Genomic DNA, 14,348 nt, shown 5'->3' on the forward strand with positions numbered 1-14,348 from the left:
AATATAATGCTACCAAACTTTATCTCCAGATTTCTTATTCCAATTTTGTTAAGAATCCATTACTTTATTTTTAATTCTAGAAAACGTCTTTGCCCACCCTTTTGAATAAAACTAAATTTAAGTAAATATAGCCCACATTACCAACCCTTACGCCTTGCAACTGTGTTCCTAAATTCATAATGATCGATGAATTAGTTAATCTTATAAATAGAAATATATAACTATATCCACATTTTCTAAGAATATCCCATCTATGAAACACAGTGCTTTTTTTTTTACATGAGAGCCACCACTTATCAAGGCCCGAAAGCCACCCAAGAATATAGGATAATGAGTGTACAGTAGTCACTGAGACAATAGCATATTAATAGTGGTGAAAATGGATTATTTTAGGCGACAAGAACTTGTTTACATTGGACTTGAAGACGATCATATTGTAGTTAGCTGGAAAGCAGGCCAGTGGAACAGAATTCCAGACGCGGACAGTTCATGGAATTTGCTATTAGATTAGGCCCAAATAGAGAGTAAGCGAAATTGTTGATAGTGGTTGTATATAGACGTGTTTTTTTGTGAAAGTTTGGCAAGGGGAGGGGCATAGATTGGAGCTCAGACGAGCACTTGCCATGAAAATAATGATAGAACAGAGACAGGCTTGCAACGTCTCTTCTGTGGGAAAGAGATTGCAGGGAAGAAAAAAGGGCATCACCTACTAGGTTGTGAAGCTGGTTTTGAACTTAGTCAAGAAAGAATATCTGCTTCGGCAACTTCTGCCAATATATTGCAACAGTATTCCATTTAAGGACGTATCTGACTCTTATAGAGGCTTCCCTATGGCCTATAACATGGCTATTTTTTTTATCATAATGATATTATGAGAGTTTTTGATTTATACATGAGTTTATATCCCACTTTTGAATCGGTCATGCATGAAGTATTGATGCCACATCTGGGCTGGTGCACCAACCACGAGTCTCTTCTTTTTGGACAGGACGCAAAAAAGAATTTCTACCATAATAACTCCCACACTGTTTGCCATACTCTAGCCTCTGTTGCATCACTGCAGTGTTGAATCCATGTGCTTGTATATAAAAAGAGGTTCATCTTCCTTTCTCCTTAAAAATAATTATCTTCTTGTTCATTATGACATCCCCTCCTAATGTTAGAGAGCACTGACGTGAATATGGCAACTGTATGTAAATGACTGAGCCAGGTGCGAGATGACGTCACAGCAGGAAAGAAGGAAAAAAATTAGAAAAAGAAGAACATGGGCGCAGATCAAGAATCACGTCAGAGAAGGACAGAGATAGATGTGTTGCGCACAATGGCCGAGAGCAACAGAGAAAAAACCCGTAAATAAACGTCAGTTGTTTCGCTAAGAAAAAAAGGGAGTTGAGTTTAATTTCTTTTCTCTTCCTTTCTTATGTTCCTTGCGACGGAGTCTACAACGTGTTGGGTCCCTACATATTAACGACTATGTAACACTATTCTGTAAAAGTTTTATTTGATTGGTTAAGATGACTATCGTTGACCAATCAGCAGACACTTGATTTTGGCATTTAATATGCCAAAAACAAAAACAAATTTATTCTTTGGCCAAGTATCGATTTAGATGCCATTTTCGTTCTTGTTATTAATTGCTTTATTATTTTGGTCAATATTGGTTCCGTACCTTTTTTCTTGTCATAGGGAATTGGCCAAAGTAAAAGAACATGATTCGCAACTTGCCAAAGAAGTTGACAGCACCAGAAAATCTGTGAGTTGCATTTGCTATTCTCTGAACAAAGTATATTCTTAAATAATAGATATGTTACGCTTTGAAAATTTTCATTTGAGGATTGATTTTTTTTTTTTATTTGGATTATTATTCTTATTAGTTTCTGAAAGAAAAATCGTGAAACAGACAGGCTAAAAAAATATAATATACATGAAAGTAAATTTTATCTAATGAAACATTCGATTACAAAGTGCAAAATATAAAGTATATCTTGTAGTGATGGGACGATTCCAATATTTTTCCCGACTCCGATACAATTACCGATTCTGTACTAAATTCCCGATTCTGATACAATTCTTTATAAATTTCTAAATATTTAACTACAGAGTTGTTATTTTCCATGATTTCCGTAAAAAAAAGCACGTGTTAAATATGCAGATATTTTCATAAATGTAAAAATTACACTTGTGGAGGATGATTTATAGATTTTAGCTTTACTGCTATTTTAAAATCAATAAATATTTATTATTTTATCATTTATTGCCAGCAATGGAAGATTTTGCTTTAAACAAAATTAAATAAAAAAAATACAATTAAAAGAATCGTTTTTGGCATCGGAAAATAGGCACCAATTTTTTCGATGCCGATTAATCATCCCAACACTAATATCTTGACCACTTGAATTACACCAGCAGTTGAAATGAACGGATTTAACATCATACCATGCATGACATTACTAAGACACCATCTTTCCAAACCTAAAAACAATCAAAAATGTATTTTCAAAATTACTTGGGCTCAGAATATCATTTTTTTTTTTTAATTAATGAAAATACACTTTTTTCCCAATAAATGTCTTGAAATGGTGATGCGAAATTACATTGTCCGAAATTGAAATGAAACTGATTTATAGAAGTTTAATTCTTCCAGCTGAAAAACGCTCTAAGTGAAGCTGCCAAAAACTCCAACATTCTGGCCGAATATCAGGAATTGTATGATTTGCAACGGCGTCGTTTAGAAAAACAAGTCATAATTCAGATGCAAGAGAAAGAAATGTGGTGCACGGCGACTTACGATTTGGCCATGAAAGTAAGTAAAGTGTTTCTTTATTTTTTGTTTTTATTAGGGAGGGGAGGGTCATCGGTTATCAAGGCCCCAAAAGCACTGAAGGATACGGATTAACAAGTGTTAGGTAGACGGCGGAACAACTCATTGGTGATCAGTAATGGTGGAACTTTGGTAGTGTTTAATTATATAACAAGACAACTCCACAAAAATATTAGAATTGAAAAGGACCATGGTTATAGTCAGTTGGGAAGCCGCCTTACTGCATTTTGTTCCACAGACAGACAGTTCTAGGAAAGAAACTTTGCTCATGGAATTTTTATTTAGATTCAGGCACAAATAGAAAGAGAAGGAAATTTTTGACAATTGTTGTAACTAGATGAGTATTTGTTGCAAATGTTTTACAGCGGTGGGGAACCATAGATTGAAGCTCAGTCGAGCGCCTACCATGAAAGTAACGAGAAAGTAGAGATAAAATCACGTCTTTTCTGTGAGAAAGAGTCGCTAAATGATTTCATTTTCATGCAACTAATTTTCATTCTTTATTATGAAGATAGAGAGCATGTCAAAGTCTTCGTAATGTTAAGTCGTGTTGGACCACATTGCCATCATCTCTTTACAACTCGCCATTCCTGGAAAACAAACTGATGACCTTCACTTTTCCTTCCAAATTCGGACCCACTTATTAAACTGCCTACTTCAATATAAAATCAGAGCCCAGTAAATAGAAAATTCCTTGCAGGCTATCTGCTTGGTGCTTCATTGTTATAATCAAAGTGTAATATCCCCCATTTTATTTTTTCTCCCACTTAGATCCCACACCTAGTTAGAAACTGACCTGCTTGTTTTCGGTCATGAACTAACAGGAAAACAGTGTGCAGTTTTCTATTTAGAAAAAGTTGAGAGGGTGTTACTGCAGTCAATCAACAGGCAAAAATCACTGCTCACACAAATTCTTCCAACTGACTTTGCCGCTTCTCAAACGTCAAATGATTTCTCCTTCTTCTCCCACCCAAAAGTGACCTACTTTTATGAGGCACGCACACGTGATCCCGCGAGACGTTTTTACAGTAAGCCATTTTCCCCACACTCCCCCCTGATCTCTTGATCACAGAGATGGCAAGGGGGCGGTGATCGTCTTCCCTTGGTGCTTCTTCGAGGGGGGACGATACACGCCTCGTCTTCACTTGTGCTTTCGTCTACGGTCTGAGGGTCGAGCATCTCTGTCTCTTCTGGGAGGCTACTAATCTCAGAGTCACTGTCTGATGGTGGTGCTACAATCCAGAGAGATGCCTTGCTAGATTCTGACTCTGATTCGCTCATGTTGTCTAGTGATGGTTGCGTTACTAATCGTATGTCTTTAACATGATGGGGCACGCCGTCGACCCGCACCGCTTGTGGGCTGATTATTTCGGTGACTCGCCCAACTCCATACATTGTCGTGCATTTGCCTCATGGATTTTTGATCCACACAACATCCCCTTTCCTCACTCTTTCTCTGGCTACTTCCAGTTCCAGGTAGTGGGTTCGTCTCTATGCCCTTCACCCTGATGTGATACCTATGCAATGTATCAGCCGGCACCATAGAAGGCGAAACATCATCTTTCGGGGTTACATTGTATAAATAAACTGCCTCAACCACTGTGCAGTCTGATCTAGCCGCGATTGTTTTGACGGTTCGATGATTCCGTTCAATGATCCCATTTCCACTAGGTACATGACGCATCGAAATCTCAGATGTATTCCCCAGCTGTCAGTAAACTTCCTAAACTGCTCACTGATAAATGCAGCACCATTGTCAAGCAATATCTGTTGGAGGTCCACGTTCAAGGAAAATATTGTTTAATTGATGGACAATAGTGACTGTATCTTGTCGACACAGCATATGCCATATGGCAAACCTTGACGGACCGTAATCAATGAGTTAGGAAATCCTCGCCATTGTGGTGAGTAATGTCTATCACTAGCCAGCTCCAGTGACTCCTAACTTCCAACTTCCCCTTTGCCCAGCGAACGGGTGCTGGGTCAACGGACTGGCATTCCACGCAGTTTTTGACCACTTCCATGATGTCTGCTCTTTGCACTCCTGGTTCAATCAACTTAGCAAAATATAGGGTCCGCTTGACTCCAGGATGCTCGCTTTGTTGGTGGATTTCCTTAATCTGATTAGATTGACCAGGAATCATAGATGCGCACAGGGAGGTTGCGTAGGTTCGACAGTTCTTTTTATGGTATCAAGCCATCTTTGAGGTACCCTTGTTAAACAATCGGCCTTATTTATGCTGGATCTGACCAGGGACATCTCCATTGATAGTGCATATTCGTTCACCAGGTTCATGATCGTGTTGAGTCGCCAACGGATGAGCATCTCGCTCGTTGCTTTGGTTCGCACTCTAGCCCGTCCGGTAACAGTGTCTTAAATCCACTTATGGACGCAAGCAGAATCTGTGAATAGTCGCAAGGTGGTTGTCTTATAAAGGATTGCCAAGTTTATTCCCTTGATCACTGCATCGAGTTCTGCCAGGTTTATGTGTTGGGAGTCCTTTTCTGGGTGCAACCAGCAAGCGTCTTTCACTACGGCTACATCATGGACTAACGACACGCCAATGGCAAGAGAGTTTGTGTCAACCCATACACTATGGTCCTGGCTGTCAACACACCATCTGCCTCGTGCTGGATCTTCTTTGTGCACTCTGGTGAGGACCTCTCTGACCATTGTATTGAGAGGGGCGTCATAAATTTTGTCATCCAATCCGGTGGTGACATCAGAGGCTCTCCGTTTGATGAATGCCACTGCAATACGAAGCCAGCCACCCATAGGAAGGTGTCCAACCAACTTTCCGCACAATAAATATGCATTCTGTCGCATGAAAACACAGAGTATACCTGGGATTTCATTGCCTCGTTTTCAGCACAGGACATTATCTTCTTCCCAGACTTGCAAACCAAGCACTCTTGCACCGTCCCGTAGCCTTTCTGGTTCCTTGCTGAGAAGGCCAAATTTGTGAAGATGTTCTTTTACGCGCATTGCAGGCACAATTTCTTCATTCACATACACATCGTCAATATATGCATATGTTGCCCGCTGAATGCGCTCATCCTTAATCAATATAGCGTCAACAATCCTTTGCATAATTGATGGTGCCACATTAAGTCCAAATCCCATGCGGGTTAAGCAATACCTTTCTCCCTTGATGAGCACCATTTGATAGAGCCATAGTGTCTGATGGACATGCACTTGAAGGTATGCTTTATGAAGATCCAGCACAGATACATTAGATCCTTTCCGCCATTCCCTCATCTTCTCGGTACATACATCCGCACGGGCTGTAAAAGGAATTACGTGCTTGTTTAGTTCCCGATAGTCGAGTAACGGCCTCACCTTCTGTTTATTATACTGGATAACCGCCATTAATGGGATCAGACACTTCGGGGGGCCCAATTCCTTCTCTAGATAGGGAACTAGCTATCCATTTTTTATCCAAGTCTGTAGTTCCTTATCGTATTCTCCACAAACTTCCGGTGGAATTTTATATTCCGGAACCCTATTGTACAACTTCCCAGGTGGCTGCTCGTCCAACCATTTCCAAGAAACTGTCCAGGATCTTGTACGCTGGTCGAATTCCGCATGAGAGTCAGGCTGTTCCAGTTTCATGGATGCATCCAGAGCAAGGCAAGCATTAGAGAAATGTGCCTTACCCTCACCATCAATACGGACACCACCCAATTCTTTGATAACATCCATTCCTAACAGCAGGTCATAACCAAGAAGGACCCGCTCACAACCAGGGCTCGTACGGTTATTGTAGGCCCATCACCAACACATGTACGAATGACACTAACTCCACAAGAGGCTAGCGTGTCCCCGCCGACTGTCAGTATTGGAATCCTCTTCTTGTCCCATGTGTCACAGCATGCCTTGCGCATGAGAGTCTGCGTGTACCCTGTGTCTACGAGCGCAAAGCATTCACGCCTGTTCACGCACACTCTTACTGCGAGTAGCGCTCTATTTGTCAATGATCTGGGGAGAATACTGGCGCTATAGTTTACTCCCCTTGTCCATTTCCCGGACAACTCTTGCTATGTGACCTAGCTTGCTGCACCGGTAGCAACGCATGCGTCTTGATGTTTTCTGAGCAGACGTGTCCTTTACACTGCTTCGGCTTCGGCAGTCCCTAGAAAAGTAGTTTGGCCTGCCACATTTATAACAGTTTACGCCATCTTCTAATGGAGTAGATGCTTCTGCAGCTGCTAGTACTGGCTCCGCATCTTTTTCTTTTAAAATATTGCGGGCTCTAGCCAACAATTCCTCAAGCCCAATCTCGCTGAGCCTTGACGATGCTCACAGCAGTTGGCTGGTGTCATCCGGGAGTCCTGTGAGAAAGGCGCAACTTAATATGCGTTCAGTCACTCCACCAAATGGCGCAGCTAATCTCTTTAAATCCGCTTAGTAGACGTCCACCGTTTATCCAACCCAAGCCGCCATTTGGTGAACTGCCTCCAAGCAATAAAAGGGTCCGTAGCAAAGGCTGCGTATAGTGCCTCCTTAACCTCCTCCAGAGTTGGTTCATCCCCGAGCTATTGATAGAGTATGCCCCCTTGGTCAGTCTCAATGGGATGACAAGCGTGGGATCCTTTATTTTGCAAAGCTGGCAAACAAGCTTAGCTTTTTCCCACCACTCAACTACCGAGGGTCCGGCGGAGGAGCCGTCGAACTTCGGTATCAATCTTAGATCAAACTTGTCCATTGCAAAAAAAAAAAAATGGGCCGAAATAGCTTGCAGTCAATCAACAGACAAAAATCACTGCTCACACAAATTCTTCCAACTGACTTTGCCGCTTCTCAAACGTCAAATGATTTCTCCTTCTTCTCCCACCCACAAGTGACCTGTTTTTATGAGGCACGCACACGTGATCCCGCGAGACTTCGTTCACTACAAAATGTCACGGCCGCCATGATGGACTCTTTCTTTCTTTCTCGACGCGTGCAACTCACAGGAAGACAGACACGAGGACGTTTGTACGGTAAGCCATTTTTCCCACAGTTACCAACCGTTTTTTGCTTTTCTTTCTATTGTTCCCCCATTATACTCCAATAAATTTCTTTATATATAATCATATTTATGAAAGATTAAAATTTCAAACTAATTTTAAGTGGGATGGCCCATAGAGTAAAGTGGTATTGTGGTGATTCTAGTTAAGAGTAGGATAGACATTTTTTATCATTTTTGATCAAGGATGACCCATAAACCTCAAATATCTTCCCAATTTTGATGGCCTTGTGCCTAATTTGTTCGGAATGTAAATTTTTATATCTTTTGCAAATAAGTAATTAAAAAAGTGTAGTATCTTGTGCTTGATTTGTAAAGGAATTATATTTTTTTATTTTTTTATTTGTGAATAAATAAAAGTGTAGTATCTGTTTCTGTCTATGTTCCATCTTCATAAAACCTCTGTCAATCTCTCTTCAGATATCAGCTCATATGCGATGCGATCTCTTAGAAGAAGCTGTTAAGGCAGATAAAATGTAACATTTTTTTCTGCAAAACATGCATTAAGAATTGACCTAAACAAATTTTCATATGCAGCTTTTGGGTAGAACGTTCTAGTCATCAGTTAAATTGAGGAAAAATTACCTTACTTTATTATGAAAATATGGATATATATTTGATGATAAATTATTAAAGTTAAGAATCAGATAAAATATACCTTGTTCGTTTTAAATAGGAGTCACACTGTAGAAGGCAACCAACGTCAACAAAAGAAAATTAACATGTAAGCATGTTTTCGTTCAACACGCAGGCACGAAAGAGAGACGTCTGCTTTTATTTACATTTCGCAATATATATATATATATATATATATATAGAGAGAGAGAGAGAGAGAGAGAGAGAGAGAATACAGATAATCACAATCTTATATACGGACAAAGGGAAGTAACTCTTAAGTTATTCAAATTCTTGTATCACTGAAAAATAAGCATGAATCTGAAGCCGTTAAAGGGAGACAACTCTTACAGTTTTCACAGTATTCAAACATGATCACAGTTAAAGAAAACGTATATATACTTTGATAATTTCCAAGAATATTAGATTGATGATTTAGCTTTTCTATCTATTAATCACACTGTTTTCCTAATATTATCATTTTATCCTGACTTATTTTTGAGTCATTACTAGGGCTAGGACAACAGCATATTCTTTTCATTGTTTTGACTCTCGAGTGTGTGTCCGTTAATATTGTATATACTTTCATATAGAGTGATATGGTTCTTGGTTGATTAAGTGTGTGTAACTGTGCCGGATATATACTCGAGAGTCAAAACAAATTATGCTAGATATTTGTCCAACATTGTGTTAGCATTGATTCTATGTGCTTCAGACTTCTGCCCGTCAACAACTACAGAAACCTATTAGAAAGAAAGGATTTGATGGTTGCAAAAACGTTGCCAGATGATCTATAGTTAACAAACTTGTTGAGCAAAACTTTATGTGTAACTCTATCAAAGCAAAGGCCTTTGATATGTCAAGTGCTATCGGCATAGAAGCGTATCGATTGATTGATTTTATTTATCTAACCTTTTAATGCACGCACAAATCTAATTTTAGTTATTTATTATTTGACATATTTGTTTCATTTACTAGGGGTTTACCACTTGTCAAGGCCAAAAGGTCACTCGAGGATAACGCTTTATAAATGCCAGGTAACCGGTGGAGCAACACCAAGATTATTGATAAGGGTGAAAATTGGGTAGAATTTAATTATATAAGAGGACGGTTCAACAAGAACTTGTTTACATTGGACTTGAAAACGGTCATCTTATAGTCAGAAGGGAAGCAACTCCTTCGTCTTGTGTTTCACAGATGATAGGAAAGAAACTTTATTAGGGAGGTCATTTATGAATATCAGAAATAATAAAGGTGAATGGATCAACTGCTGCGGCAAACCTGCATTAACATAATGCTGTTTAGATGTGCGTCCATTAAGGCAACCTGAATGTTTCTGTTGCTTAGGGTTAGGGTTAGGGTTAGGGAACTGATTATATTAAGTATTTGTCTAACATTATGTTAGCATTGATTCTATGTGCTTCGGACTTATGGAATTTTCGTTTAGTTTTAGGCACGGATAGAGAGTAAGAGAAATTGTTGACAGTGGTTGTAGCAAGACGGGTGTTTGTTGTGAATGTTTTACAGGGGGGGTGATCATAGATAGAAGCTCAGTCGAGCACCTGCTATGAAAATAACGATAGATCAGAGATAGATTAGCAACATCTCTTCTGTGAGAAAGAGAAGGAAGAAGAAAAGGACACTGCCCACTAGATTTTGAAGCCGGTTTTGTATGCTGTCGAGGCAGAAAAGGGTGCTATAAAAAGTTCCTCCCCATAAAAACTGACTAAGGAGTTTGGTAGGCAAAATTTTTTAAACAAATATATATACGCCTATATATAAATATTTATAGAAAGAGTTTTGTGTTTACTAAAACCTTTTCATGCAAATATTACACAAGTATAAATCATGTAGAATATCTGCATGAATATAATTACACGTAATAGTTAATTAAAGATGATTTTCCCATAAGAAAACTGAAAAAATCTAATAGGGAATTAATTAAAATGAATGTTTAAAAGAATATGCAAATTAGCTAGATCTTTTGCAGATGAATGCAATTCCATGACCCATATATAATAAGGTTGTATTTTCTTTTTAAATAAACAGGCCAAGATATTTTTTCTGTTACCAAAGTGTAGTATCTGTTCCGGCAGATAATACTCTACAGATCATGCTCTAAAAGTTCCTCTCCAGATGTGGTAAGAGTACTTCATCTTAAGACATCTATAAATAAATGAAAATGTTTAACACAAAGTCTATCTTTTCCCACAGGTCATTAAGGAATGTAATTTGACCACGGCTAAGCAGCTTCTTGTAAGTGAAAAGGTATGGGCCAAAATCATTCAACATTGTGCCATTCTTATCAGTGATCAGGACACAGTACTTTTGGCTAACATCCAAGAAGTCGTCTACAAATGGAAAGGCAACATGGAAACTTTCTACCTGGACATTGACAAATGGGAGGAAAACTCCAAGCCAGTATTTCAGAAACTGCGGACTGACTTTGAGTCAAAGTTTGAATATTTCAACGAAAAAATCCAGTAATACTGTTTTTCCTTTTTCATTTTGTCTCACTCTCTCCCTTTCTTCATATCTTTCCTCCTCTTTCCTCCTTGTTTGGTTTGCTTTCTGGTATATCACACCTTTGGTAAGGGAGTTTCTCTTAGTTATTTTTTATATACTCAGATTGTTGGCAATAAAAACAAATACAACATAGCTTTATGCTTAAGGGTATTTATAATTTAATTTTGAGATATTCACATTTCAATTCAGTTTTTTGTTTGAGAATTTTTTGTCCCCCCCCCCAAATGACTAATTATCACAATTTATGCATCATAATAACCCAGATAACAATCTAGAAAACCTCAATAGTATTCTATCACAAAGGGAAACTTATGAGGCAGAATTGAGACGATTAACCGGAATTAGGATCGAAAAAATCCAAACTTTTTTTTCTGTACAATCGTGCAAAATTTGTACCTATTCTTTTTATTGTTTTTTTTTTTTTTTGTTTTTTGATTTTTATTTAAAACTTCATTTTCTCTTGCTCGTATTAATGATGAAATAATGAATATTTAGTTTAGTTTATTTAACTATCAGTAAAGGTAAAATCTATAGATCATCTCTACAACTGCATTTTTACGTTTACACAAAATATGTGCACATATTACATGTGTTTTTTTTTTTGCAGTAATCCAACCTCCTTCCCTTAAAAAAAAAACATCTTTGTATTTAGAAATTTATAAACCAGCGAAATCAAAATTGGTAATTGTATTGAAATCGGGAAAACTATTGGAATCGTCTCATCACTAATATGAGGATACTAAATAACGTTCAATGAGCTGTAAGCACACAAGCAAGTATAGATTCGATTTTTGTATAAAAATTGGGTTTTGAGGAAATTTGTTTTTTTTTCAATCTGTAAACAACAACCAAACTTACTGGCCTTAATTTGGCCAAAATGAAAAAAAAATATATATAATATAATTACTATTTCTGTGATTTATTCTAAACATTTTGTATAGAAGGAATTTTTATTTAAACCGAACTGAGGATTTTTTTTCTTCAAATTTCCCCATAAATGTGATTTTTTAAAATTTTAATTTTCGACCCAAATCTTTGCCCAAAATTATTTGTGAATTTTTTTTTTTTTTTTTTTTTTTTACATAGGCATCACCACATTATCAAGGCCAAGAGGCCACTCAAGGATAAGGGTTAAAGAGTGTACAGTAGAAATTGGTCAATATAGTAATCATTAGTAATGAAAATTTGGTAAAGTTGATTACTTATATGGAACGGCTCATCAAGAACTTATTTACTTTAGACTTGAAGACAACCATATTGTAGTCAGCCGGAAAGCAAGAAAACGGAAGACAATTCCACAGGCGTGCAGTTCTAAGAAAAAAGCTTTGTTCATGGAATCTACGTTTAGGTTTAGGCACAAATAAAGAGTGGGGGGAATTATTGATAGTGTTTACAGCTAGACGAGTGTTTCTTGTGAAAGTTTGGCGAGGGGGGACCATAGATTGAAGCTCATTCGAACACTTACACATTACAAACTAACTTTCATATAACTCTCATGTTTCTATACCCTAGTAACATAGCGTTCCTTTGTTCTAGACACGATTTTCTATCCCGTTCAGCTTGCTGCTTACCATGGTGTTCTAGAGGTTGATTCATTTCCCAAATCACCCAACAGAGTTCTAGTTAAATGTTTTTTGGAGAAAAAATTATTCTTCTGTAGCAGTTAGTCAGTTGGATCTTCTTAGAGAGAATCTCGTGGATGCCTTCAGAGCTGCAAGATTGAACCACATTATGCAACAGAACAACATTACTATTGGTCAAAAGCTGATGTTTGATTTTTAATATCTGGGTATCAATCTATTTTTGCTTCTCTTTAAGTTAATTTTGATTTTTGTTTTCGTTTCCATTTTCCTATCATTTTGTTTTTGTTGGGGATGGAGCATCCTATCGTATGCCAGACATTCACTCCCTATTTCAAACACCCCAATCGAGGCATCTTTTTAAGATTCTAACCGCCCTTTTAATTAAAACTGTTTATGTTTCTTTTGCACTTGGTTCACCAAGTATATTCTTTTTTATGAGTCCAGTTGCTTCTATAATTACTGGAACGATGGATATCTTCTTAAGATTCCTTTTTCTTTTTATATGTTGTACACTTTTTTTTTTTTAATATATTTCTTGATATTTTATTATCTTCTGTTTCTCAGCTCGGTTCCAGCATCATTAGGAATACAGGAAGGTGACGGTAGTTCGGTGGTTAATGACACAGACTGTCAATTTGGATGTCCTAAGTTCGAATCCAGTTTGTTTCACAAAAATCGCTCTCATTTAGGATGTTGGCAATCTTCACCTGATCCCTCTCGAAAGTGCCCGATGTCTTTCTAGAAAGAATCTTGACTAGAAAAATATCGGGGAAAAACAATGCTAACAATAGAATCTTCAGATTTGTATGATATAATGATGATGATGACGATGATGATGATGATGAGACACACTGACTTCCACTAAGGTTGATACTTTTTTCCTCTTATCCCATATTACTATGTCAAGTTTAACAGCTCTATTTTCTAGGTACGTAGCTGTAAGAATTTTATAGTCATATCAAGTGTTAATGAAGATTAAGAATTAGTGCAATGAATTCAACAATTAGGATTTAGAATTGCTTCATCAAATAAATTAGAGATTTAAAGTACATGTCTTTAGTTAGCTAATGACATTTCAATAGATGATTTAGTGTTATGGGCTAACCTGATTTACCTGTTTCATGAAGAGTGGACTTGACCAGAAACTGTAAATATAGTTATATCTAATACGTTATTGGGTAGCTATTTGTGGCAGTTATGGCTCCAGAATAATGACGTATACTTCTGTAACATACTTTTGTTAATACGTTTTTTTGTTAATTATACAACTGTGTTTGTCTTGATTATTATCGGCCTGCTAGGCTATAACATCTAGACACACCAAATTTACTATTCCCTCCACTACCACATAGTGAAAAAAAGTTTAAAATGTTAATTTACAAGAATTAGCTATGTTAGCAATCTTGAAGATATCGGGTTTTCAGCATGTATCAAATTCCAGCATATACTTCAAATAATTGCTCATATCTCGTCAAAATCAAAATTATTATTATTATTTTTTTTTTATTTTGTATTTAAAAAAAAAAAATTTCTGATTCCCAATTAATTTTAAGTCTTGAAACAGAAACCCTAAATCACCAATTTGAAAATATGACCTATTTTAAACCGCGTGAAAAAAAAAATAAAATAAAAATAAAAATAAATAAATAAAAAATAAATAAATAAAAAAAAATAGGCTAGGGAATCTTGAACAGTGCTGTAAATAATTCGAGAGGATTCAACTTGACATTGCCTACTTCAGAGTCTGTTACTGTATCCATTAGACAAACCACGCACCCCTTCGCTTCACTTATA

General features: G+C 37.2%; 1 protein-coding gene across 1 annotated transcript in view; it reads left to right on the plus strand.

The window, feature by feature from the left end:
- LOC145241411 (axonemal dynein light chain domain-containing protein 1-like) overlaps window positions 1-14,348 on the plus strand; it is a 182,933-nt gene that overhangs the window by 69,285 nt on the left and 99,300 nt on the right. The window contains exons 12-14 of the mRNA XM_080104340.1: window positions 1,687-1,753; window positions 2,645-2,803; window positions 10,660-10,928. Coding sequence (XP_079960466.1) covers window positions 1,687-1,753; window positions 2,645-2,803; window positions 10,660-10,928 — 495 coding nt within the window. The remainder of the gene's footprint in view (window positions 1-1,686; window positions 1,754-2,644; window positions 2,804-10,659; window positions 10,929-14,348) is intronic.

The sequence above is a fragment of the Euprymna scolopes genome, chromosome 20, assembly GCF_053919585.1.
Source record: "Euprymna scolopes isolate OS-2025 chromosome 20, ASM5391958v1, whole genome shotgun sequence".
Classification (NCBI taxonomy): domain Eukaryota; kingdom Metazoa; phylum Mollusca; class Cephalopoda; order Sepiida; family Sepiolidae; genus Euprymna; species Euprymna scolopes.